The sequence below is a fragment of the Carcharodon carcharias genome, chromosome 3 (assembly GCF_017639515.1).
Source record: "Carcharodon carcharias isolate sCarCar2 chromosome 3, sCarCar2.pri, whole genome shotgun sequence".
Lineage (NCBI taxonomy): Eukaryota > Metazoa > Chordata > Chondrichthyes > Lamniformes > Lamnidae > Carcharodon > Carcharodon carcharias.
Window position 1 is genome coordinate 116,705,345 of NC_054469.1, and position 25,076 is coordinate 116,730,420.

General features: G+C 41.9%; 1 protein-coding gene across 8 annotated transcripts in view; it reads right to left on the bottom strand.

Annotated features, from left to right (window-relative positions):
- The window catches only part of ica1 (islet cell autoantigen 1), a 224,915-nt gene that overhangs the window by 68,872 nt on the left and 130,967 nt on the right, over positions 1-25,076 (bottom strand). For all 8 annotated transcript variants that reach the window (XM_041183210.1, XM_041183209.1, XM_041183208.1 and 5 more), the window contains one exon: positions 15,211-15,260. In XM_041183210.1, coding sequence (XP_041039144.1) covers positions 15,211-15,260 — 50 coding nt within the window. The remainder of the gene's footprint in view (positions 1-15,210; positions 15,261-25,076) is intronic.

Sequence of the window (25,076 nt, forward strand, 5' to 3'; positions counted from 1 at the left end):
CTGTCCACGCTGCCGTGGAATGCTTCAAGTAGTTGGACTGTGCCATACCACCTATCCCTTGTGAAAAAATCTATGCAGAGAAATACCTATGACCATAAGTCCATCAGGCAGTGGTCTGCACATAGCATCCTAGCGACCCTGCAGGAAAAGGGGATGATGGATCCTGTTGAATGATTCCCTGAGCAGACTGCCAAAGTCATTTGGCAGAATACTTTATTGCCAGAACTGTCAAACTAGCACTAAGACACAGCTTGGCCGGTGGGCGAGCGTCCTGATGTCACCACACACTCGCGCGATATTTCGGCTGGCAGGAACACTCAAGAGTCAGCAGCACACCTGCCGACAATTAAGAGGCCTATTAAGACCCTTAAGCAGCTACTTAAGTAGAATTTTTTGCTGCCCGTCCAAGCTTACAGTTGGTGGGCAGGCGAATTTTGCGAAACCTCATCCATGGGCGGGATGAGGTTTCCAACAATGAATTTAAAAAAATACATTTTTTTAAAACTCATTTTTAACATGTCCCTCTTCATGTGACTGAGTCACGTGCGGGGACATGTTTATATTATTTGTGAATTCTTCATTTTTCATTTTAAAAATCTTCAACTCCTTGAGGCAGCTCTGTACCTTCAGAGAGCTATTCAGTGAATGCACCCCAGTGCATGTGCAAAATTCAGCGCTCGTGCTCCTTCTGTCTCCACCCCGGCAGTGCTGAAGCTCTCTGCGCGGGTTTCACGCTGGCTGACTGTTGCTGGCCAGCCAGTGTGAAATCATGTCAGGGCCTGGTCACGGGTGGGTGGACTGTTTCGCTGCCACTCCCGGACCTACCCACCACACTGCCTGATGAGGGGAAAATCCTGCCCTGCCATAACGCTGGCTGTGTTTGCTTTTTCCCATCCGGCTCACTTTAAGGCCAAAAGATAGGTGCAGGAATTTGTATTGGCCAAAGGGTGTGCTGAATGTTGTCATTAGAAAAGATTCCTCATCAAGCTTCATGCTGTTAGCCATTTCTGGCATCAAGCTTGCTGAAAACGTTTGCTCCTGCTTGTGCTGGTGTGATCTTTTCCAGTGTTGGAATAGGGTAGTGATTCCTCTTTGTGGCTTGACTAAGATATTTAGGATCCAGGCAAAATTCGTAGACGTCCATTTTGCTTCTCTCTCACAAAGATGCGATTTAGCCAATCTGTAAACGCTGTGACTCTAGCAATCACTTTCTTTTCTTCTATCTCTTGGAACTCTGTTTCAAACTTTCCTTTTGGTTCTATTGGTACTTTACATGAGGGATGAATCACTGGTCCCTTCTCTGGGTATATGGTGATATGATACCCAAATTTTCAAAACATCCAACTTCCTCATCAAAACACTCTGGGTACATTTGGACCAGATCTTTCTTGCTTCTGAGCGAAGGCTGCATTTCAGTAGGTGCACTTGCCTTCAGTGACACCTCCTTCGCCTCATGGTTCAATGAGATCAGCTGCAGCTCTTTGCAACTGCTCAACCCCAGGATAGCAGGACCATCTGTTTCAGCGATGTAGATGTAGAACGTAGAGTTAACATCTTTTCCTTGGTATGTTACTCTTGTTCCTAGCTATTGAAGCTTAGTTCCACTATATGCTGTCGGCATGATGTTGCACAGTTTCAGAGTGTTTTGCTTTGGGTACCCATTTTCTTTCAAATTTTCAGGAAAGATCTTCTGTATGAGCTCCAGTATCAGATTTATGATTCTGGGCTCATTTCTCAGCTTCTTCCTGACCCGAATGTGGCAAATTTCTTTTCTCTGGGAACAGTTGCATCAAGAAATTTTAAGCAATCGTATGGTTTCTATGTCTACTGTATCCCCAAGCTCATTGGGCTGAATAGTACCAGGGTAGGGTGGGTGGGGAGAGTGGGGGTGGCCTTTGGCATATAACCCCACCACCACACCTCCCCCTCCTCTGCCCCCCACCCGGAAAGAGCGTTGGCAGTGTCACATGAGCTGGGACATGTTTGTGAAGTTTTGAAAATTTATTTAATTATTTTATAAAACCTTATATCCCACCTGTTGCTTCTCTGCCAGCCAGCCCAAACTACTGTTGCCCATACAGAGATGTTGCAATCCGATGCTGGACCATCTAGCGTCAGAGCTGCTTGAGGGTATCCTGCAAGCCAAATGCAGTCACCCCCACTGCAAGTCAAATGCAGTCTCCCCCACTGCAAGTCAGCAGCCTTCTACCAGCCATGCTGCTACCACTGGGGAAGCACTGCACTGGATGTCAGACCAAAGACAACGGCAAGACAGGCATTAAGGGAATACACAAGAATGAATAGTTGATGTTTGTATATAAAATGTCATGGTTTGATTCATAAATTTGGTTTTGAATGTTTATTTTGTATTGGCTTTCATTTTTGCATTCTAGTCAAGTGGATGCTGTAATGGTCAGCAATAGAAGGTACGGTAAGGTGTGGGATTTTTGGTGGAATTGAGACTGTGGTTACTGGTATCACAATCAGGTGAGTCAACCATAAACAGCCCAGTCAGAAAGAGTTATTGGTGGCTTCCCCGCTTCCTGCTCTTCCTCATTAAGTCATCTTGATAGTAGGAAATGCTGTGCCCATGATAGCGACGCTGTGCAGCATGCAGCAGACCACCACAAATCTTGACTGCACTCTGTCAAGTTTTGCAGGATTCCTCCAGAGTGGTATAAGCAGGGGAAGCATTCTATAACCATGCCAATGGCCACTTTCTCACATTTCCTGTGGCAGCCTGGTTTTTGTTACATGCATGCTGTCCATGGGTTGTGCACAGGAGTCATGAGTCTTTTTGTGAAAGGATAGCTAGCCCTTGTCATCCATTAGCCATTGTCTAGTTTGCCGTGTGGCTCAAATGCTGATGACACAGCAAACTGCCTCAGAATGAAGACATCATGACCATTGCCAGGATACCAGGCATTGATTTTTATGCTGTCCTGTATTTGGTTGCACACTAGCTGCGTGTCTAAGGAATGGAATTCCTTTTCGTTGCAGTATATCTCAGGATTGACTTGTGGTGTATGCAAAGTGACCTGTGTGTAGCCAACCACACTGCACCATGGGGAAACCTGCCATCCTCATGAAGCCACGTGCTTGATCTGCCTGCTTCTCTATGACAAGACAGAACAAAATGTATTTATCTCTCTTGGAATACAGGGCCTCAGTGATCTCCTTTATGCAACAGTGCAAGGCAAACTGGGAGATGTTGCAAATATCACCTGTTCCAGCCTAGAACGAACCAGGCACATAAAGACTCATGGCTATGGCTACCTTCACAGTGGTAATGCCATCCTCATCCTGTTCTGAGACTACAGTACTGGCTGCAGCAGGTGGAAGATTTCAGTAAGGACGTCCTTAGTGAAACGCAGATGTCAGACACTGTAAAAAATCACTGTGTAATAACCTTTTAAAATCTTAAGAAATTTATTGAATATTATAAAACTCTTAAGAAGAAAGTTTCAATAGCAGCTAGTTGGCTGAAAAACACAGGACAATCCTGTTATCTCTGCCAAGGACATATCTTGACCATAGACATTTCTGATAAGGTTGGATCTCATGACCCATATGTAAACCAACCATCTGAGAAAAGGTTAAAAACAGGCTCTCAAGAGGGAAAAAAATCACTTTGAACTGGAAAGTGTTTTCAAAGTGATCCATGCTGGTTTCAGCTTTTTTCGGAGAGAGGGAGAGCAGGTAAGAGCTTCCTAACACCTTGGCTCGAGAGCAGAAGGCAGCTGTCACCAGCTACAGAGGCCAACGCTCATACCGCGCCATCCAATTGTTCTTCCTCCCGGACTATGAAAGTATTCTCGCCTGTCAAGGATCGTATGCTTTTTATTTAGCTTATGCAGAATTCTTAAACTGTTTCTTCTTAGTAATCCTGTTCCTATGTTCCTATTTTAATAAATTACTTCAAAATTACATATGAGTTTGACCCCAATTTTGGATAATCTGTGATTCCCAGACTAGAATGTTACAAATTGGTGTCTGGAGTGGGATCACAGTGGTCGAGATCGTAGGTTTAAGAAGCAAAAGTCTTAGTTAAATATATGTGGAGAAGTTCTTCGGCGAAACCAGGAGTATACAATGGCATTGACATATTACATGGAACAGCAGACAAGAGAGTTTGACAGAGAAAACAGGCACACTAGGGGCGAGCGATATCTAGGGAGTTGAAGAGTGCAACAGGAATTACAAATGTATCCTTGATAGACTTTCAAAAGAGATTCAGAAAGGTAAAACTGAGCTGAAGAAGGTTCGGAGTAAGTTGGCCTACAGTATACATGCGTGTGTATCACAGCTGAGTTAAAAAGTAAAAGGAGTCAAGGGAACGAGTAGATAGATTACAATAAAGAAAGTGATGATTGGCAGGAGAACATTTCTGCCCTACACTATCAGTTACAGAGCATGTTATACAAGAAAAAACAATGAACAGAGTTTTGAGTTACATGCAGAAAATACTAGACTGAGTGACAAGATGAAAGATTTAAGGAAGGCTTTGAGGGAATTAGTTTAGCAGCAAACTGTCACCTTCCTTGAAGCAGAACATGCCCTGTGCATAGCTAAAACCAGATTGTTTCAGGTATAAATCAGCCAACAGCAGGCAGTTGTGGCTGCTATCTCCAAAACTACAGGAGCTAATTCCAGCCCTTGCTGGGACAATATAGTTAAAAGTGCTTCCTCCTCTGCTCCACCTCTCCCCTCGTGATGAGGAAATGCCGGCGTGTGTGGTCACCCGAGTCATGGCCACAGGACAAGCTAAGATCAAGACAGAAGGGGGAGCAGGAACCAGCGAAGAACCATCCTCGTTCATTAGGGTCAGGGAAGAGGCCACCACCACAAGCTCACACAGGCCCCTTTCTCCCAGTGAAGTTAAAGCTCTGAAAGAGGAGTTGAGGTGACAGTGGGTATGAACTCCAACCCCCTCTCCCTCAAGCTAAAATGGGAACTTTTTAAACCTCACAACCAGAGTTAGAGAGGGACGACCTGAAATAGGTTTTCTTTGCTACATAAAAGCAAAATACTGCGGATGCTGGAAACCTGAAATAAAAACAGAAAATGGCTGGAAAAACTCAGCAGGCCTGACAGCATTTGTGGAGAGAGAAGCAGAGTTAACATTTCAAGTCTGTATGACTCTTCTTCAAGCTGCTTGCTGTATGTTCCCTTCGAGCTAAGATGAGAAATAGACCAAAACATTTTGAACAGAGGCTCGCTCAAGACGATAGAGGCTGCCCAAAGGAGGGCCCTAGGTGAAGGCAATATTGACTTTCACAAGGTCCTAGTTGGCATCAAATAGGTTCCCTGTGAAAGCCCGATTACATTTGCAGAGAGGCTCCATGATTGTCACTGGTGTACAAGGGACAGGGAGAGTCACCATTTTTACATCCCCAAGCTTCAAGAGCCTTTTTCTGAGAGGGCTCCAGCCATTAGCCCGTAGTGCATTGGGCATTTATACCAATTAGACAGTGGTATGGGCGAGTTGATCTACCGTTTTAACACAGATGGGAACAGATCCGTGTAATCACCCCCCAAGTAACTGCAAAGGCTAAGGACATCATAGGCTCATTGCCTAGCTAGAAATCTGGATCATCCAGGAGCTCAGAGCCAAGAAGGGGTGTCTTGGTGCACTGTTTTAAATATAAATGCTGGTGACATTTTGCCCGTGACTGTTGCAGCATGCATATTATGGAGGCCGACGGGAACATTGAGTCCTGCTTTTCCCCTCCTCCTGCACCGATGAGTCCCGATCCTGTCGAGCAGTGGTTAAAGGAAATGAAGGCAGTGATAGAGGTCATGTAAATTAGCAACAGGGCCTGCAGCCAGTGGCTGCCATGGTGCCATGGTCCCTTGGACCTGTCAAGCAGCTTCTCCGATAACTCCCATCAGTTTCCCTGGAAAAAGTGGTTTCCCCTCTCAGGTACAATCATAGTGGGAGACTGATGGTCTGTATTGTTGATAATGGGGGCTGTCAACAATTAACACCAGTTGAATTCACCTCCTCCTCAACCATCATTCATGATTCCCATCCTCCATTGTTAAAGCAGGGTGTTGTTCTCAAACATAAGAGATTCAAAAAATTGGTTTAAGGAAGAAGCTAAAAGGTTTGGAAACAATTGAAGTTTAATCTAAAATTTAACACTTGCCCCTTGAATAGGGTAAAAAACCAAATTTCATTTTAAGTCCTGACGTGGACTTACCTTGACCAAGAGGTGCACAGTCAGTGAGGGGAGACTTTGGCCTGAGTGAGGCAGAGACCGAATGAGTATATTTGGGAATTTGGTTCAAAGTGCGAAAGAGGTGCTTTAGGTAATGTTTACTGCAAAAGTAGTGTGCTGAGTGGGGAGTTCGATGAAGGGTGAGGAGGTGGTGCTTTTTTCCTTCTACTCTTTTACAGCCTCCAGTATTTGATTTCCACTGTGGTGCTGCAGAAGGAGCAGGTAAACCAGTAACTGGTATTATTAAGTTTATCACTATTCTAAGTACTGTATTGTTTTATTGGTATTGCAAAGTTTATTGGCTGTGCCAAAATCTATTATGAGGTGTAGGCTTTATTAATTATAATTAATTAACTGATAATTATTCATGAATTAACACACATTGGAGATGGCAGGGCAGGTGATGTGCTGTGATTGCAGGATGTAGGAGCTTCTGATACCAGTGTGATCTAGGGCAAACACATGGATAGCACATTTCAGGACGTGGTCACCCTGCAGCTTAAGGAAGCGCAAGCAGAGAGGAAACGGGTGACCACCAGACAGAAGAAAGGGACCAGGCAGGTAGTGAAGGAGCACTGAGTACATCTCACTCACAAATCAATTCTCATCCTTGGAAAATGATGAGAGCGATGGTTCCTCTGCGGAGGCTAAGGAGGGCAAAGGCCATGGCACAGCGGGTGGTCCAGCTGCTCAGGGTGGGAGGAAGAAGTGTGGAAGGGCAATAGTGGTAGGGGATTCTTTAGTGAGGGGAGTAGATAGGCGTTTCTGCGGTCGTATACATGATTCCAGGGTGGTATGTTGCCTCCTGGGTGCCAGGATCAAGGATGTTATGGAATGGCTGCAGGACATTCTGAAGGGAGAGGGTGAACAGCTAGAGGTTGTGGTCCATGTTGGGACAAATGACATAGGAAGAAAGAGAAATGAGGTCCTGCAAGCAGACTTTAGGGAGTTAGGTAGGAAATTGAAAAGCAGGACTTCAAAGGTAATAATCTCTGGATTATTCCAGGTGCCACACAGTAATAAGTATAAGGACAGAAGGATAGAGCAGATGAACGCATGGCTGGAGAGATGGTGCAGGAGGGAGGGCTTTAGATTCCTGGGGCATTGGGACCGTTTCAGGGGGAGGTGGGACCTGTACAATTTGGACTGGTTATGTCTGAAAAAGAACGGGACCAACATCCTTGAGGGGAGGTTTGCCAATGCTGTTACGGCGGATTTAAATTGGCAAACATGCTGTTGGGTGTGTACTACAGGCCCCCAAATAGTCAGGGAGAGACAGAGGATTAAATGGGTAATCAAATTTCAGAGAAGTGTAAGAATAATAGGGAAGTAATAAGGGATTTTAACTACCGAAATATTAACAGGGATAGTTTTAGTGTGCAAGGTAGGGAGGGGGCAAAATTCTTAAGTTGCATCCAGGAGAACTTTTTTAGCCAGTACGTAGAAATCCCAACAAGGGAGGGGGCAATTCTGGACCTAATATTCGGAAATGAGTCTGGGCAGGTGGGAGTAGGAGAGCATTTTGGAGATAGTGACCATAACTCAGTTAGATTTAGGATAGTTATGGAAAAGAATAAGGTTGGGCTGGGAATAAAAGCTCCAAACTGGGGAAGGCTAATTTTACTAAAATAAGATGCGATTTGGCCCAAGTGGACTGGTAGCAGCAACTTTCAGATAAAACCGTGTCAGAGTAGTAGGAGGCATTCAAGGAGGAAATAGTGAGAGTACACGGCAAATACGTTCCCGTAAAGACAAAGGGGGGTACCAAGTCCAGAGAACCCTGGATGTCAAGGGTCATAAATGTTAGAATTAAGAAAATAAGAGAAGCTTATGGCAGACACCAAGGGCTCAATATGGCAGAGTCCTTATAGGTGTATATAAAATGCAGAGGGGAACTTAAAAAGGAAATTAGGAAAGCTAAGAGGGTGCATGAGAAAGCATTACTGGGTAGAACAAAGAAAAACAAAAAAGGGAGTTGCAAGGAATGGAGTGGTAGTAGGGGACAGTATAGTCAGATGGATTGACACCATTCTCTGCAGCAAAGAGCGTGAGTCCAGACGGCTGTGTTGCCTGCCCGGTGCCAGGCTTTGGGACATCTGCTTGGGGCTGGAGAGGAACTTGCAGTGGGATGGGGAGGACCCAGTCTTCGTGGTTCATGTTGGTACCAATGACATAGACAGGACAAGAATGAGGTTCTGCATAGTCAGTATGAGAAGCTTGGCATCAAATTACAAAGCAGAACCTCAAATGTTATAATCCCTGGATTATTATCTGAGCCATGTGCAAACTAGCATAGGACAAATCAGATTAGGAGAAGAATGCGTGTCTCAAAGTCTGGCGTGGGAGAAGTGGTTTCTGGTTCGTGGGGCACTGGCATCAGTACTGGGGAAAATAGGATCTGTACCATTGGTCTACACCTGAACCAAGCTAGGACCATTGTTCTTGCAAGCTGCATAACTGAGGAAGCAGAGAGGGCTTTAAGTGTAAGTAGTGGGGAAAGGGTACAAATTTGGGAAGATGTTGTAAATCAAAGAGAAGAGGCAAGGCAAAAGTGAAAGGTATTTTTTACGGAAAATGAAAAACAGACCATGGGAGGAAAAGATAGAGAGTACAAATCTAACAGCAAATCAACAGATGAGACTAGAGGTTATAAAAAGAATAAAAGGATAAACTAAAGGCTCTGTATCTGAATGCATGAAGCATTCGAAACAAAACAGATGAACTGAGAGAGCACATAGAAATAAGCAAGTACAATTTGATAGCCATTACAAAGACATGGCTGCAGGAGGACATGGATTGGGGTTTGCATATTAAAATGTATAGGACATCTAGGAAGGACAGGAAGCGAGGAAAAGGTGGAGGGGTGGCTCTGTTAGTTAATGATGGTATTAGCAGAATACAGAGAAATGACTGAAGTTCAGGAAACCAGGATGTGGAAAAGGTTTGGGTAGGGACGAGAAATGGTAAAGGCAAGAAATCACTTGTGGGGATGGTGTACAAGCCCCTGATAGTAACCACATGGTAGGATGGAGCACAAACAAAGAAATAATGGGGGCTTTTCAGAAAGGCACGGCAATAATCATGGGAGACTTTAGTCTACATATATACTGGATAAGTCATGCTCTGTCCAAAAGCCTTTCCAGAAACCATTTGTGCAGCTAAATCTTTCATTTCATGTCCTGTGATTCAAAGGACAGTGAATAGCAGTCAATATGTCATTTGTAAGATTTAACCTTTGTAACTTGGAGTTAACAACCATCCTTCCAGACCAAGAAAGCCATGCACAGATAGAATAGTGCAGCACAGTGGAATATTTGACCCACTGAATCTGGGCAGCCTTTTTCAAACAGCAGTCCAGGTAGTCCCATTCTTTCCCCATATCCTATAAATTTTTCTCCTTCCAAATACTTATCCAGTTCCCATTTGAAAGCCACTACAGCTGCATAGCCTTTATCCGTATATCTGAAAACCGAACACATTCAAAACTGAACATTTTCTGAATGGTTAAGCAGTTAATTTGTATGTTCATAAAACAATGTAATATTATATTGCAGGTGTAATAAGTATTAAGAGGTAAGAAGTAGAGTGTGTAAAATTTGGCAAATGGAGAAACAACCTAATATTTGCAGACCATAGTTAGCCTAGGCTTAAGCTATTGCAATGAAATTAGGCCTAGGCCTACCGTATATACAGTAGCTACATCACATCTGAAAACCAAAAATATCTGAATACCAAAACACAATCGGCCCCGAGGGTTTTTGATAAAGGTTACCTGACCTATATTGAACCTGTTTCAACCACCTTGTCAGGCAGAGCATTCCAAAGCATTCATTACAAGAAGGAAGTTTCTCCTCATGTTGCCTCTGGTCATTTGTCAATCACCTTAAATTTGTGTCCTCTGGTTCTTGACCCTTCAGCCATTTCTTTCTCTTTATTTTCTCTATCCAAAATCTTCACATCCTTCCTTAAATGTGGTGCCCAAAATGGAAAACAATGCTCCAGGTGGGGTAAGTTGGTATTTTATATAGATTTAGAATAATTCCTGAGTTCTTATTCACCCTTCTTGCACTAAACTAAAGGACCAACTTCCTTTCCTAGTCCCCACGTTAACTGAAGTGGTTTAAAAAGTTCATCATCTCAGGTACTGTCCCTTCCACATTCGGAGACAACTCTGTGTCCCTCTGTCCTTGCACACTACTACTCTATATCCAACGTCCTTTCCCTCTGAACATTTTGTTGCCCCCAATGCCCGTCCTTCCTGCAAGCCTGTTTGTAAATCTCTCCAATCAGGATTCCACCACTGCCACAGCACTGAAACAGCTCTGAGTCAAGTTGCAATGGCATCCTCTATGACTGTGACTGAGGTGCATTTTCTGGCCTTTATATTCCTGCAGCTTTAGACCTGGTCCCACCTTACCATTCCTTCCCTAATTCGTTTTCACTGCCATTCAGCTCAGTGAGATTTCCCTCACTTGGTCCCAGTCTTCCCTCTTTGATCATAGTCAGAGCTTTTCCAACAATGGCTTCTCTTCCCAACCCTGTACATGCTGGCTTTCATATGTATGTTGAGCACACCTAGCTCCTCTCTCTCTCTACCAACTCTCACTACATTTCTACTGCCTCTATATTTCCAGCCTCCTTATCCAAGATCCCGTCTTAAGTGAGCTATAATATTTTCCAGTTAGGAGGATATAACAGCACCATCCCATCTCACTCCCTATTCACTGTCTCAAGTTGAACTAAATTGCAGTTTCAGTTTTCCATTAAACTCTGAGTGGAGCTTTCTATCGCAAAGTGCCTAATTGATACCACATTGGATAAATTATACGTTATGGATTTTCTGACTAACTGTAACACAGCTTCAAAGGGGAATGCCATGCACTATTATTCATTAAACAAAGGCTTGAGTTCCACTGCTTGGGTTCTATAATACGCTCCCATACAAACCATCCGTATGCTTAAAAGAACAGTAGCAATCACCTGAGAATCAGTTATTTGTTTCCTTTAAAAAAAGGGCTACTTTTATTTAGTATTGGGAGTTGTTCTTGAGAAGGCTTTCAAAGTTGCAGGTTTCAAATTAAAGTCGATATGATCACAATCAACGGTTACCTTTGAGGAGCTGGGTATTCAGGATCATTTAAAATGTAACAGTGTTGTCCAAATTTTTTTCTTTAGTCTTTCATGGGATGTGGGTATCGCTGGAAAAGCTAGCATTTGTTGTCCATCCCCAATTGTCTTTGAACTGAGGCCAGTTAAGAGTCAACATATCTGGAGTCACATGTAGCCCAGACCAGGTAAAGGATAGCAGATTTCCTTCCCTAAAGGACATTAGTGAACCAGATGGGTTTTTATGACAATTGATGATAGTTTCAAGGTCACCATTACTGACACCAGCTTTATATTCCCGGTTTATTAATTGAATTTAAATTCCACCAGCTACCATGGGATTTGACCCTGTGTCCCCTGGTCCTCCGGGTTACTTATCAGTGACATGACTACACCACAGTCTCCCCCTACTGGTATCTTAAATAAAAACATTGCCTCAAAATATTACTCTGAATTACTTCGAATACACTAGGTGATGTGAATGTAACAGGAAGTTATATTTTATAGTCATAAGTGGGTGAGGAATTTTAAAGGAAAAACAGTGAATCAAATATGATCCCTTTCTAAATTCAAGAATCTGCACACTTGAATTCTTGGAGTACACAAAGTAATTAAAATTCCAAAGGGACTAACCCGATTTGTAGACTTGTGGTTACATTTTGCCTTCGCAGTGTCTCGTGTTGTGTTCAGCGCTTTCACATCTCTGCCCAACTGTGTGCATGTACATACCCATCCCCGCCATCCCAACCAATCCTGTGTGGAAGTTCAATTGACAGACAATGCCATATACCAGTAGAAAGCTGAAACCTCACATCAATCAGGCGCAGCTCCCCCTCCCTCTCTGCGGTTCTCCACTCCTCACGCTTATGACTGGCAGAGGAAATAAGCAGGGGGTGGTAGGGAATAAGAGTTGATTTTTTATATAGAAAAGGAGGATTTTGAGCCAGGGCCCTTCAGACATAGTGTTTTACACTTTGTGCGCACCCCTCACTCCCTTCCAGGGCCTTGATGACAACTACTGCAGGAGTAAAATTGTATGAGGAAGTGATTAATATTGAGTTAGGAAAAAAGACACACCATCAAAAAATAATTGGAATAACTCACCTTGGGTGTAATTCAATGGAATATATCAATGAGGTATTAACGTACATTCTCATGAAAAGGAAAGTTAGATGAAATTAGTAAATTGTTAGCTTTCTCTTGGAGATGTTTGTGTCCTTGCCTCTGAACTTTTTAAGAGAATTGCATTTGATAGTCTGGCCACTACCCGAAACATTGGGATCATGCAAGGAGATAATCAGACATCTGTAGACAGACAGCATTCCTCCCCTTCCCCATATTTGATAAGATTACCTGAAAGAGCAAGAATGGCTTTTATCAGATGGAATATGTGGCATGATGAGTGTGCAAATGCATTTTGTTACATGTGAAGCAACTGACATGCAGAAATGCATGGTGAACCTGCGCTGAAGAAACGATCCCAGACATGCTCAGCTATTTTACCACAGATCGATATGAAATGGTTAATGTAGCCAGGAAAGCAAGAAAATTACATCATCAAGGCATTGGCACATACGCCACTGGAAAACTGGCTTTAAGACAGTCAAGAGGGGAAAGGTCAGAGAGAGTAAAATTAAAGTAAAAGGGGTTGGTGTTGGAACTACAGTATTGAAGGCTAGGCAGAAATAATTGTTTAAAAGAATTAATCACAAGATGGAGAATCTTTTAAGTCCAGGCTTGATCTGTTGCTTTAATTCTATGTACTTATATATTAATAACTTACAATTAGCAGCACTCCTGCAAATGGATAAGATATATCAATGAGTAAGGTAATCTGCAGATGTGGGTGCTAATCCAATTCAATAGCAAGCCGATAATGCTAGTAGCTTTTAGTATGTCAACTATGGTATGAAATCGAGAAATTAAGGAAACAAACTCAATACTTAGAAATAAGTGAGCCAGAAATCAGTTGTGATAAATCAGTAAGGAAATTTCCCTCATGGTGGGGAGATCTGTAAGAAATCGTTGTATAGCAAATTTATAAAATCTTAAGAAATTTATTGGATGTTATAGAAATCTTAAGAAGGAAGCTTGTTTAGCAGCTTGTTGGCTGAAAAACATAAGACAGGCCTGTTATTTCTGCCAAAGACATCTCTTGAGCACACAGATAAGGTTGGATCTCATGACCCATACGTTAAAGAGGCTCTCAAGAGGGAAAGAAATCACTTTGGATAGGAAAGAGTTTTGGCTGCCATCACCAGCTACAGAGATCAATACCCGCATTACAGCAACTGTCTGTTCTTCCTCCGGGACCAGTAAACTATTCTCACCTGTCACAGGCCATATGCTTTTCCTGTCTATTTAGCTTATTCATTACTTTAAACTTCTTAATAAATTACTTTAAAATAATTTATGAGCTTGACCTACTTTTTGGTCATCTATGACTCCTGAACCAGAATCTTACAACATTCTGCTCCTCACTGAGGTTCATATAGGAGAATTTCTCTCTGAACACCCTGGATGGATATGGCCTTCGGCTGAGCGTCCTGCTCTCCCTTCTTCACCCTTTTCAAGAAGCTTATCCCATGCTGTGTCACGTCTGCTTATTCTCCATATTATGCTGTAGTCCAAAAGGGAATGGAAAATACTGCATCATGTCTTGGTTGAAGTGGTTTGTACGAATCCTTGAAAAAGGCCCAAGTCCTTCAGCATGTTCCACTTCACTCCCTGTCAACAACTTTAAACAACTCTAGAAACCACCAAACACTTCCACCACCACAGCATCAGCAGTAGAAATAAATTAGCAACTAACCTGAAAGCAATTGATTTTCCCATTAAATAGTGCTTGTAGATTGGGCGGGGGGTGGGGAGATGGTGGTGGAGACACGGTGTGCTGGGGGGTAGTCGGGTGGGTTGGTGGCAGGGGCCATCCATCCTGATGCTGAATACATGTTCAGCTATGCAAGGTTAAGAGACAGCATTAGCTGGAACACTGAAGTCCAAAATGACACTGCTTGCATCAAATCAGCATTAAATGCCCACTAATGTTCCAATCTGCCTATTCTGAAAACTTCTGGCATGTGCACCATGTGTTCATGCTAACACCCTTATCAAAGTGGTGCAAAGGGGCTTGTACCAGAAGTGTGCAACAGATGCATTTTGGAGTCAAAATGGCACTCCCAGATCTGAGAAAACAGGCATTAAGGCACCAAATTTCACAGTTTATGATTCTTAACAGAGCAGAAGAACAGTACTCTTAACCATCCTCTGAAGTGGCTGAACAAACTACTCAGTTGTATCCAAACCGCTAATGCTGCAATACTGAAGCACACATCCTGAAAATGAATGATTTTTAAAAAGTGAAAGGTCGTTTCCACTGGTGGATCAGTCAGCCACGTGAGAGTGTAGATTTAGGATTATCACTAGAATGTTGATGGAAATGGTAACAAGAATTTCTTTTCACTTTGAGGATAATTAAAAAATAGAATTATTACTACAAGTGGGTATTGAGTAAAACATGAAAACATCATTTGAAAGGGAATTAGTTAAATATTTGGCAAGGAAGAAAATAAAGGAATGACAGAATTGACACAATGAAAAAGGAGGCCAGTTGGCCCATTTTGTTTGCACCGGCTCTCTGGACGAGCAATCCAGAGAATGAACTGAGATATGGGAACTGGGTCGCTCTGAATGAAGAGTTGATGCCATGGACTGAATGGCTTCTTTCTGTGCTATAAGTTCTATGGTTCATTGGCCACCTCTAATTCACATCCACTCCAGTCTAACACTGGAATATAACATACTTTAGAATGTTTTGCTACGTGTTGCGTGCAAATTGTTATTGACTAAACAAATCAAGTTTTTCAAGGTTATGTAACCATACCTGAACTGTTAGATTCTTTATTCTCCTTTTCTTCTTCTAATGAGATAAGCCTATAAAATAAAAGATTCAAAATAAAATAATCTGAAACTTAAGTTAATGTAAATATTTTCTAAGTGTTAGACTGTCTGGCTTCCAAATATTTGGATAGGCTAGACCTCAGATCTTACATTGTCCATTTACTATACACTGTTTCATAAACAAACATTGATGTATATGAGTAATTCCATAACAATTACCAGTGTTTAGATATGTAAATTTAATGAAATTGTGTAATCACAACGAATATTGAGAATATTAAAAAATAAACTCTTATGTTTGATTCTTTTAATACTTATTTACTACAAATGACTGTCTAAAAATTAATTTATTAAAAGTCATATTTCAAAATTAGGTACATGTCTGTAAATTTAAAACCCAATAAGTTGAGTAGAATTATATATTATATAATACATGCAATAACAGCATTAATAGCTAGCAGGGGTTTTTAAAAAATGGAAATTAAATATATCGAATCATAATTAATAGGTGGTATGTGTTATAATTTTCAATTATTTTTCTTTCCCCTTATGCACTTGCAGCATTCACAGTGCCCGCAAAAACCATAGAACAGCTCTAATTCCCACACATTGCTCTCATGTTTGAACATCCTATACAACATGGTTACAGCAGCAAATAAAATAGCAGAAATGTAACTCCTCCCAAAAAAGATCCATGAACTTAAATAAACTTCACAGTTTTCATGTTTACAATAAAAGCAAGTTTTTGTATGGTACTGTAAGATAGCTCAACTTCAGGCATTGTAGATTGCAGTGTATAAGTCAACCTTTGAATTTTCAAAAAGTCCTTCCAAAAATGGTGATCGTCTAATACACCGAGTATAAAATGTGAAGTGCTGGTGTTGGTGTAGATGGCTGCCATTTTGAAATTTGAGAAGAATGGTGGATTAAATAAATGAAATAATTCTAAAAGGATAGTTTGAACTATAGTAATAACACTTTAAAAATTGTCAAATTCTTCGTCTTCAGCATCTGATGCAAAGAGCTCATCAAATTCATACTGAGTCACATTGGCTATGACATCATTGTAAGGATCCCACTATGTAGCACTTTCGGTTTTATAATCATCCCTCTACAACAAATCATCTTCCTCTCCATCCATTGAATTGGATATTCCACATGTTTTGAATGATCTGATGACAGTTTGTGCATTAATAGCATCTCACAATTTGATGACAAAACCACACTAAAAATCATGTGGGCCAGCACACGTGTTCCCACTCATTATGAAGATTTCTCCATTAACCATCCACCTATTCCACTCGGCATGAACATGATCCTTGAATAGTATGTTGAGGCGCACATCCAAAGATTGAACGCTGGATGTTAGACTCCCTGGTATAACTGCAATCTGAGTGTCCCAAATTAATAAACTGCATTCTTGGCATAGGCTACTCAGATGCCTATTCTATGCATTATCAATCCACAACTTCACTCCATCCTCAAACATTTAACTTTGTAATGGACATCCTTGGAAAGTCCTGCAGGGAACTTGATTTTTGGCATGGTTTTAAGTTTGAAAATTACCATAAGCTTTAATTTCGTTCTGTTGACCATGCAGGCTAGTATCACCCTGAAGCTTGTCTTCTCGTGCTTTGTGGTTTTCACTCAAACTGTTTTCAAATCTTTCCACTCCATTGTTCGGTTGCTGGGCATATCAAAATGCATGGGTGCTTCATGCAGTTGCTGATGTGACATAATGGGTACTCATGTTTTTGCAGCTGTCTGATGATGAATCAATGGAAACTGGTAATTTTAGCATCAAGGTCTTTTGTTAATCTCTGAGCACTCCAGGTCTTCTGCCACAATATTGGACATTTTTGTTCCATAAAGCGGTTACACCAACTAGCTACTGCTCTGAATCTTTGCTAGACTCAGGGTTTGATGTGGCCTACTTAATTGCATATATACACAATGCACTTCTGGTGATGATGTAACCATTCTGACGAATTTCGAGGACCCATTCCAAGACATGCTTCTTAAGATCAGGCCAGTGGCTGATCCCAGTTTTCATGGCGCATTTGGTGTTGGGTATCTTCTTCAGGGCAGAATCTTCCTTCTTCCATTCTTGCACCAGTTTTTCACTAACATCCTCGCTGCAGCATAGTTATTTGAGTTAGCAAATGTTATGACTTATAGCTTGTAACTAGCTTTGTACTTCATTCTTTTTGCAGGACCCAATTCTGTATGTCAGTCACCATGCACGGTCTGCTCTGTGTGAGCATGTCATAAGTTCCCACATATCCTCTTGGTATCATGGCCCGTATTGCCTGCTCTGTCCCATGTGCTAACTTATAAGGTGAGTATCACCTTAAAATGTATTTCTGAGCTGAAAAATTGAGGCTGACTCCAATTGTGAGTAGAGTCCTAAACATGCATTTATTCACTGAAAAATGGGGTTGGTTGGTGGGGGTGGGGGGTGCGGAGATTGACATATAGGCTTGAACATGCATTTGATGCCAAAAAAATTGGGTTGTCTTATGTACCGGCTCAACATAGACACCACAATCTATGGTATTTTATGTTATCCACATTTATAAATTTGTAAGGCCTGATTCATTTAGACCATTTGTTGTCAAAAATGAGATACAACAATGCGCTACGACGTTGTTCCTCTGAAAAAAATACAATTCCCCAGCTTTAGAAAAAAATGCTAGTAAATTAATTTTCAAACTCTGGGGTGGAGTAGAGGAAGTGATTTTCACTGTATTCATCTGGCACTAACAAGATGGTCTGGCAGGATTAGTGGAGAGAGAAAACACAGTTAATGGGCAGAATTTTGCCCTAGGTTGGCAGGCGGGCCCTACCGGTTCGGTGGCAGGCGGGAGTCGAACTCCGCCGCTGAAGTGTGCCCCACCGCCATTTTAAGTGGGCAGGCCAACCAATTAAGGCTCACCCAGCGGCCTGCCCGACGGGAAGCGCTATGCGCTTCCTGTGCGCAGTGGGGAGGGTGGGGGGGTTGTCCCCATCTGTCAAAGTGGGAGATCAGTGAAAATTTTACAAACTTAAAAGATAGAAAAATAAAAAAATGATTAACATGTCCCCCTCTTGTGACAAATTCACAAGATGGGACATGTTAATAAATATCACATAAAATTTATTAAACATTTTTAAAGCGGACAAGAAACCTCATCCCGCCAGTGGATGAGGTTTTACGTTTTTTCTATTGCTCACTGGGGCTCCTGGTCTGCCCGCCAGCCTTAAGGTTGGACGGGCAGGGCCTTTAACTACCTTAATTATCCTGACAATGGTCTTAATTGGCCATTGGCAGGTCAGCGGGCGGACAGCTGATTTCACTGTCCACCTGCCTTCCTCAATAATTAAATGGACTGGGATGACATCGGGGGTTCTTCCCAACGTCATCCCGCATCATTTTCCTGTCGGCGAACAGGCCCCGCCCCCAAATCGCCGACGGGAAAATTCAGGCCAATGTTTCAAGCTGAATATGGTTCTTCTTCAGAACAAGTCATTTTGGAGTCAAAATGTTACCTCTGTATCTCGGTCCACAGATGTTGCCAGATCTGCTGAGTATTTCGAACAATTTCTGTTCTTACTTCAGATTTCCAGCATCCGCAGTGTTTTGTTTTTATTAACAAGGCCATAATGGCTTCAGAATTAGGTTGGTAGCCTTACTACACTGTTAACAATGACAGTGTGGCCAACTTCACTTTTAAAGGGGCCTATCACGGAGTGTAAACAGGAATTTGATTTCCATTTTAGGTCAGTGCTGATCTCATGCAGGCTCCGATAAGTTGCACAGGCGATGGAACTGAATGAGTACCCCAGAGGAGCAGGACTGCAACAATGATACTGATGCCAAATGGCAATATAAAGTAAATGCTACCATATTAAAAGGGGGGGCAGGGCCAGGAGTGGTGCTCAGGAACAGAGAGATGTGAGGGTGTAAACATACCGATGTTTGAAAAAGGCAAAAGTTAAAAAGACTATAAAAAACTGGATTGGCTTTATTAATACAGGCATAGAGTGGAATCCTCCCAGAATTGCACTAAGTGCGGTAGTGGGCTTGAGAAACGTTTTATCCTCTAGCTGCAATGGGGACTTTTGCACCTTATCATCTGTTTTCCACCTCATTAATTACGCAGCCACAGCCTTCTCATTGGTGGGCAGCCTCTGAATAACCCACCACGCCGTTACATTACCGTTTCCTCACTCTGGGTGCCATATCTAAACTGCAGTTGCACACATAGTTCTCAATTCTCACAGCTCAGGACCGCTCCAGTGAACACATGTCCCTGAAAACCAAGAAGAGTTCAGTGACCTGTCACTGAAATGCTGTGATGTCCTCCATCCTCACTCTGGCCACAGGAGGTCCAGCAATCTCATCATTCTGGCTTGGGAGGCGGTGGTAGTGGTGGTCAGTACCAACGTTGCACAGAAGAAGTTGGCCATCCTGTGCAGAAAGAGGATGAATACTCTCATCTGTGCTGCCAGGGTAAGGTAACCACCTCATCACTAAACTCACACACTCACAAGGCCAACACATATTCACTGGCATCTCACTTACTGCCGGCTCAAGGGACATCACCACTCACTCTCTCTCACACACACACACACGCCCTCACATCTCCATCTGGTCTCATCTCCTCTGGAGACTGCCTCCTCAGCCCTCACCATCTTGAGGCCACTTGCACAGATCAACATGTGACCCCATACAAACATCCTGGGATATCCCCCTTCCCCAGTACAGCCCCCATTCTGCAGCCTCTTCCCTTGCCTGAGGCCACTTCTCCCCCTTCCCCAAGCAAGCCCTAGCCCTGCAGCCATTGAAAAGTCACCCCCCGCCCCCTCTACGGCTGGTCTGGTGGGTAAAGGCCTGCAGGTGAGCCCCCTTAAAAGTGATGTGGTGCTGTCTGTGAAGCCTGGCGCTCATGACCACAAGTGCTGTCTGAAGCAAGGTAGGCAAACAAACCTCGAAATACCGAGAAAAGTGCAACTCGCCAGGTGCATGTCACTTATATATACTTGTGAAACATGTTGGCGTGGTGCCCAGATGATCCAGTGTGTGGTGATGATTCCAGCAAGCAGGGCTTATAATGAGATGCTGTAGTATTGAAATTAGGTTCCCGACATGCAGCGGCAAGAAATGCACCCCGCCATTGAATGGCAGAGCAGACAATCGCAAACTGGTTTCACAATTGCGTAAAACCGATTTTTGGCCTACTCGCTATGTTATTCGCTCACACTGCCAAATACGCCCACCGCCAATGGGAGCAGAAAATTCCGACCATAGAGTTTAAAAGCAAGGAAGCTATGCTAAGCCTTTATACAGTACTGCCGGGTCTCAGTTACAGCCTTGTGGCCAATTTTGGGCACCCACTTTTGGTAGCGTGTTAAGGCCTTGGAGAGAGTGCAGGATAAATTTACTAGTCTGGTCCCTGGAATGTGGAGAGCTGGGATTGTTCTTCTTAAAGCAGAAAAGGTGAAGAAGAGATTTAAAAGTGTGCAGAATTAAGGAGGGTTTTGATAGAGTAAATAATGAGAAACTGTTTCCAGTAGCAGTAGGCTTTCTAGCCAGTGGACACAGATTTAAAGTAATTGACAAAAAAGACAGAGGCAACATGAGGAAACTTTCTTTTTTATGAAGCAGCGAATTGTTATAATCTAGAAGGCATTGTCTGAAAGGACAGTATCTACAGTAACTTTCAAAACAGAATTGGCTAAGTACTCGAAGGGGTAAAGTTTACAAGGCTATGGAGAAAAGGCAGGTAAATGGTACTAATGGAACAGCTCTTTCAAAGAGCTGGCACAAGCACAATGGGCCGATAGGCCTCTTACCGTGCTGTATCATTCTATCATTCAATGTATAGCCCATTCAGAGCACATGGGAATTCTGACAGAGGAATCAACATTTCCTTGCTTATCCTCAGATATCAGAACTGCTGTAGTGATGTCCAAGCTATGGGTTGGGGATATTTTAGATGAGCATATTTTAAATATATATATATATATATATATATATATACTGGGTGTGTTTTGAGATGAATACTCAAAGGCCACCATTGTAATTCTAGTGTTAACACTCAATGATATGCCATCACTGGCATTATGGTACATCGCACAGGAGTACCAATGCATTGGAGCAGTAATGTGTTTCTCCATGGCAGTGGGAATGCAGATTCAACCCACTTGCTACCGAGTTTTTACATTCAATCATTCTGCCGCCACATGCTTTGCAAATAAGGAAGAAGTGTCTTTAGTGGGTCCTAACAAAAAGTAATAACTCTGAATATAGGAAGCCTGAAATAAAAAACAGAAAATTCTGGGGATGCGCAGCAGGCTGGTCAGCAACTATAAAGGGAGATGGGTTATAACATTGTGGCCATTGAAGTAAAAGCACGAAAGAGAGTTTGATCCCTATGGGTTTTCATTAGCTGCAGGTGCTAGCGTTTTGAGATGGGATAAGTGGCAGAAGTATAGAAAACAGGAAATCAGGAGGTTAGTTTTTTTCTCCCTCCCACTTTTGGATGGATCACAAACAAAGTTTTGCTGGTTCAGACCTTTTTAATAGTCCTAACTCTCTCCTCACACAGGAATGCCCCTTGAAGGAGAACTGAAACCAAAATAGGGAAGCAAATTGCCACCAATTTCAGGACTTTCTTAATCCTGTCCAAAAAGAGCAGCCAGAGGGCCTTGGATCCTAATTTTGCTGGCCTTATGAGAAAAGCACTGCTTTCTCTACTTATTTACTGCCTGCCTGCCCCATCTCAAATCCTGGAAAACACTAAAGCCCATTTACTGCAGATACCACTATGTGTCAGCTTCTACCAAGAAGCTGGAGATTCAAGAATATTAAGTGGGAAGAATGACGATGCCCAATACTAGTGCACTTTAAGTAAGACACAGTGCTTGAGTGTAAGTGTCCAGAGGAAGCAGAAACGTGATGGCAAGGGTCACTGTCACTTTCTCAACTGCTTTTTACCAAGGGAATAAGCATACAAAGCAGAAGAAGACTGGCTCCCTAATTAATTACAATATTATCTATATTTGTGTTTTAGCAATCCTGCCTGCTCGAGAACAAAGGAAAACTTTGTCGTTAGCTGTACCAAGTGATACTGGGTTTTATATTTGATTTTAAAAAAATATATAAGGTAATATTTTTAATGTTTGTTATCAATAAATTGGTGAGAAAATAAAGTGATACACAATATGACAGGAAACATAAAACTTAAACAGCAATGCTGGAGGTTGAATTGATAACACATCTGCTAATATTTACTAAAAACTTTTAAAAACCAATTAGAAATGGAGCCATTCTGCCACTTTCAACAATCAAAATCCATTTGTGGATTCACACTAAAGAAAGAGAATCAATCTGGAAGCATGAGTGCACATTACTCTGCCATTTAAAAGTGCTCCAAACTGATGATGCAGTAGACAAATGATCTTCTTCATGTGACAAGAACCATATGGGACAGTAAATTGGAAGTTGGCTGATGTCAGCCAGGGTGTGAAAATTTTTATCAGTATCCTTGGATAGGAATGGAGGGAAACTTGCCCCCTCTGACAGTGCACTTGTGGATGTGTCCAGAAAATAAAGCTTATCTGTGGTGACTCCCATCAAGTCAACTAATTTTCACTTATATGAGTGAAGACCAATGGTACACCTACAACCATTAATTTTGAATCTGAGATGAATAGATTTATGGCCATGAAGGTACGTGGATCCAAGACTGGTGACTGAACCACTATCTTCAGAAGAGCCAAAGGGGTAAATGAGGGCAGGGGGTCATGAAGAATGCTGTGCATCGGTAGCTTTAAGTTACAGGATGTGCTTTGTGCTTTTACAAAAAATTGAATGAGCTACAGTTTAGGCATTTTTGAATTAAATCTTCAATCTATGATGCTGTCAGATCATGATGCTGTACGGTGGTAAAGAAAGTGGGGAGGTACAGAACCTAAATAAAACCCTTTTTGTTCAATTTTTTGTCAAACATATTTTCCAAATACTTTATAAAACATTTTTACGAACACAAAATGCATTATTTCTGCCTCATAAAGAATGCAGCAGAATAAACAAATCCCTGCTAATTAATTTATTTATTCAGTCTAAATTTTACTTGTAGCAGTAAACTGTTCCTTGATCCAAGTTAATGTAATTACTACAAGAGGCTCAAAATAAACAAATCACTTCACAAAAAAAAATCCATATTATGCAGCACAATTTCACATCCAATGCACAAACTGTTATTCAGCGTGAAATTGCGATTTTAAGATCCAAATATCTTTCTGGCAAGGTTGTAACACTTCTTGCAAGTCTTAATTTCCTTAAAGTCTTTAATTTCATACTAAAATAACAACTGACTAAACAAATAAACATAAAATACTGCAAAATAGTTGACTAAAACATCAATGATGCAAGCAATGTGATTCCTTCATGTCACAATACATGACAATCAGGTAGGAAGACTTATGCCTGATAGTTCAACATTATCAGTATAAACCCAAGAAGTACGATCTGTTAGTAGTTTTGAAAAGATCTTTTGGCATCTCTCCACCTGTCTACCCAAGATATTCTTCCCATCAAATGTCTGTTGAAATAATTGCTCTTCTGGCTCCCATGGAAGTGACACAAACTGTAGCCATAGCATTGTGCAAAACAAAATACCAAAACCAACGGAACTCCCACCAGAGGTTACAGTATGAATTGCCATCTGCTGCAGCCTGGCAGTCTGTACTTGATTTCCATTGGAGCGCAGTTGTCAATTGCACAAAAACACCAACATCCATCTTGGCAACCATTTTACATGATATGCTTCTGATGAACAAACCCTGTCCAAAAGGCTCAATTTCTTGTCACCAGCTCCTGCGTAAACACTTGCAGATAAATTTTTGAACCAAATGCATTATGCATTTGGAGCTATGGGAGCGATTTTAGTCTGCAGTGTATGTTGGACAAATGGCACTTAGGGCATTGGCTCTGCCTGGCTGTGTCAGTGATCTGGGCCCAATGAAATGCAGTTTTCATTGGTAATGAATGCAAAGTATGTTGTATAGTAGCAGACATGACGTCAATGGTCAAGGCACCCTGATTTTCAGACATTGTGGTGGAAATGCTCATTGAAGAAGTCAGGGACAGAAGGGAGATCCTATTTCTTTTAGAAATCAGACAAGTTCCACAACCAATATGCCTAGAGAGAGCTGGTTATGCAGGTCAGTGCAAGTGGTATCACTCCCAGTATCTTTTCAGAGTGCTGGTAAAGATTCAATGAACATAATCCTGCAACACCACAATTATCCCAACAACTACCAGCTCTTCCTTCCTCCAATGCACAAGTCCCTCTTTCAATCACAATAGAGCACTGCTTATACTCAACACCTTTCAAACCCACTTTCAAATCTTTTTAAACCAACATCTTTTTAAATTTGAATTTGGAGTCATTTGTAATTTTTGTTAAGTTCTTTGATATTTAAAATTGTGTACATTTTCTTTCACCTAATGACTTGTCCCTCTTGTACACACCTGCTCCTTCTTTCAGAGTGCACACTACACCTCTCGCATCGTTACAACCTTTTTATATGAAACACATTAACCTACCTTTTTGCAGGTCAAGCTTGTATACAAAGACGTGAGTCTGGAAGAAATGGGGGTTGTGCAGTCACGTTCCAAACTCTCAATCCAAAAGAAGGATGGTATCATTGACACCATTGATGGGTCACACATCTATGAAGGTTATGAAAGTAGAAACCATAGCAGCTGGGTATTTGGTCATTTTTCCTTCCTTAACACTTTCTAGCTAACTAACTAACAGACACCTCAGATCTCATCTAAGACCTCTCAACCCTTTCTTG